The sequence below is a fragment of the Scophthalmus maximus genome, chromosome 21, assembly GCF_022379125.1.
Source record: "Scophthalmus maximus strain ysfricsl-2021 chromosome 21, ASM2237912v1, whole genome shotgun sequence".
Classification (NCBI taxonomy): domain Eukaryota; kingdom Metazoa; phylum Chordata; class Actinopteri; order Pleuronectiformes; family Scophthalmidae; genus Scophthalmus; species Scophthalmus maximus.
The window spans coordinates 14,521,794-14,525,000 of NC_061535.1; the positions used below are offsets into that span (position 1 = coordinate 14,521,794).

General features: G+C 51.5%; 1 protein-coding gene across 1 annotated transcript in view; it reads left to right on the forward strand.

Moving 5' to 3' along the window:
• Positions 1-1,910: 1,910 nt before the first annotated feature.
• tnfsf10 (TNF superfamily member 10) overlaps positions 1,911-3,207 on the forward strand; it is a 9,630-nt gene continuing 8,333 nt past the window's right edge. The window contains exons 1-2 of the mRNA XM_035619841.2: positions 1,911-2,106; positions 2,877-3,002. Of these exons, the coding sequence (XP_035475734.2) occupies positions 1,999-2,106; positions 2,877-3,002 (234 nt within the window). The 5' untranslated portion in view covers positions 1,911-1,998. The remainder of the gene's footprint in view (positions 2,107-2,876; positions 3,003-3,207) is intronic.

Genomic DNA, 3,207 nt, shown 5'->3' on the forward strand with positions numbered 1-3,207 from the left:
GGATGATCGGAGGGAGGAGGGAGGAGAGAGGAGAGAGGAGAGAGGAGAGAGGAGAGAGGACAGATGAGGGAGGAGAGAGGAGAGAGGAGAGAGGAGAGAGGAGAGAGGAGAGAGAGAGAGGAGAGAGGAGAGAGGACAGATGAGGGAGGAGAGAGGAGAGAGGAGAGAGGAGAGAGGAGAGAGGAGAGAGAGAGAGGAGAGAGAGGAGAGAGGAGAGAGGAGAGAGGAGAGAGGAGAGAGGAGAGAGAGAGAGGAGAGAGGAGAGAGGACAGATGAGGGAGGAGAGAGGAGACGGATGAGAGGAGAGAGGAGGGAGGAGGGAGGTTGGAGGAGAGAGGAGAGGGATGAGAGGAGGGAGGAGAGAGAGGAGGGAGGAGGGAGGAGAGAGGAGGGAGGAGGGAGGTTGGAGGAGAGAGGAGAGAGGAGAGAGGAGGGAGGAGAGAGGAGAGAGGAGAGAGAGGAGAGATGAGAGAGAGGAGAGAGGAGAGAGGAGAGAGGAGAGAGAGGAGGGAGGAGAGAGAGGAGAGAGGAGAGAGGAGAGAGGAGGGAGGAGAGAGAGGAGAGAGGAGAGAGGAGAGAGGAGGGAGGAGAGAGAGGAGGGAGGAGAGAGGAGAGAGGAGAGGGATGAGAGGAGAGATGAGAGAGAGGAGGGGGATGAGAGGAGAGAGGAGGGAGGAGAGAGAGGTTGGAACTGGGCCGGTTGCGGCTCGAGCTGGGTGCGACTGACGAATTGACCGTTTTTGGAAAAGGTGTTCGGAAAGTGTTGGACGTGGTTATGTTAACATCTGTACGATGTCGATCGCACGAGAACTTTGATTGGAGCTCGAGGAAAAAGCGTAAAAACGTCCAAGTCAAACTTTCAGTATTAGGTGCAACATCATACTCCACCGCGTTAAATATATATAATTGTGCAATTACATCAACATAAAACAGATGTTCCACAATACCAGACAAAGACATTCTGCAAGAGATGCCCACGAAAAGTGTGAAGTATGGATTCAGTTTTACATCACAATCTTAAATCGTGATATTATATCAATTTTCTGGAGAAATTTAAAAAAACAACCACACGTGGCTTCTCTGTTCAACGCAGCTTGGACAACAGGTCAGCATCAGTCAAGGGGAGAACGTCTCCGTGGAGAATATTCCCCCAGTTGACGTCTCCACATCACTTATGTACATTTCATTTTCAACGGCTTTTTAAAAAACCCATTTGCGTCTCTTACCAGGGCATATTTTTCTGACACGTCTCGCCTGATGGATGCCGCCGCGAGATATGATGATATAAAAAGGTGAAAGAGCTCCGGAGCCAAGACAGATAAAACATGTGAAAAGAAAAACGTCTGGAACATCAGAACTTTTTCTTTTCCTTTTCTTTTTTTCCCACTTAAACAACCTGGCCTCTTGGCTGCATGTGGCACTGGCGTATGGGCCTTTGAAGAAAAGCTTAATTTATGTTTTTCCCCCTTTTTAGTTTTATAACTGTAAATCAGGTGATACATGTTTTTCTGTGGAGGTTAACTTGAGGTTAACGTCTTGATAAAGGTCGTTTACTTGTGTGTGTGTGTGTGTGTGTGTGTGTGTTAAAACAGTATCTTGATGTGAAAGGTGTTTCTCTCTCCCAACAGGAACAAAGATACGAGCCATCACAATCGTCCACAGAAGCATATCTGTGTTTTCTCAGCGCACAAAATGAAACAATAATCTCTGCAGGAGAAAGTCAGAGAGGGAAAAGGTTCTCTTGTTCCTCAGGTCGGCCCCGCCCCCTCCTCCATCCCCCCTCCTCCATCCCTCCTCCTCCTCCTCCCGCTGTGTGCATGGGACGGGGAGGGTCAGGAGCAGTGAAGGAACCAGCCCCAGCTCTCTGCCATTGTTCTCGCTCTGGAAGTCTGGGGAACGGGACGGGACCGGACGGGACGGGACGGGGACGGGACGGGACCGGACGGGACGGGACGGGACGGGACGGGACGGGACGGGACCGGACGGCGCTCTGTCGTGATGACGGGCTCCGGTCCGAAGCTCGGCGTCGTGCTGCTGCTGGCGGTGCTGCTGCAGACCGTGGTCGTCACCATCACCGTGCTGCACTTCAGCACGGCTCTCAACTCGGTAAGGGACAAAGTTAGGGGAGCGTGCGCAGCGAGTGGCGAACCGGCGGAGGCTCTTTACGCAGCGCCCGCGCGCCGCGGGGGGTTCGTGACGCAGACGCATGAGATCCAGGCTGCTTGACCTTGACATGACGCGCAGCAGGAATTATTAAGTGTGTTGACTTAAAAAACGCAGGCCACAAACTTTTACTGTTCTCACATTCCCACCCCCCAAAAAAGTTAAAAAAAAAAGTTTGGCGCAGTGCAACTTTAAGTTTCTCTCGGAGTATTTGCAAACAGTAAAAACAGAAAGTGAAAAAGAGGTGAACTGAGATGCTCTCATGATGATCTGCGACTATCAGGAAGAGTTTTGTGTGTGTGTGTGTGTGTGTGCTGAACTCGCCCTGCTTGTTTTCCGGTGAAGTCATCCGGTTATACCTCTGGATCGGCTCCAACACAACTCTCAGAGTCTGTGTTTACAGGAATCAATCATTAATCTGCAGCAAATGTGGAGGAGAGGGAGTGAAACAACCTCCCAAAGAACAGACTCATGTGCCAGGAAACAACGTGGACTCAGGGTTTCTCCTAGAGGCTCAAGACCGTGGGTCATGGTATTAGATTGTGATGTGACAGCATTAAAGGGGATTTAGGGGCAACGTTTTCCCAGCGGTGCCCTGACAAATTGGGAATATTACGTTACATACTTGAGGCTTTTACTGCGCAAACAAACTAAGAGGACACAGAAAAGGGTTTGGTGTGACTGTTTGGTTCCCCCTCTCTCTCCGTGTGCAGATGAAGGAGGCGTTCGCCAGGAGCAGTGTTTCCTGTCTGACGGGCGCCGACCTGCAGAGCGTCACGGCCGTGCGAGGGGATCCGTGCTGGCAGGTCACTCAGCAGCTCCACCTGCTCATCCAGAAGGTAGAGATCAGACCTCGTCCTGTGTGACAGAGGCGGGAAAGAGGAGACAATGAAGACGTGAAGTCAAAGGTTTGGTTTGTAAATCACTGGGGAAGCTGCAGGGAAACAATATGGTTCTTGGCATTTAAACGAGCCGAGCGTCTTGGCAGGTCTCGGGAAACTCGTTCCGCAGGTGCGGAGCGCCGAAACAACAAGCTGCTCCAAC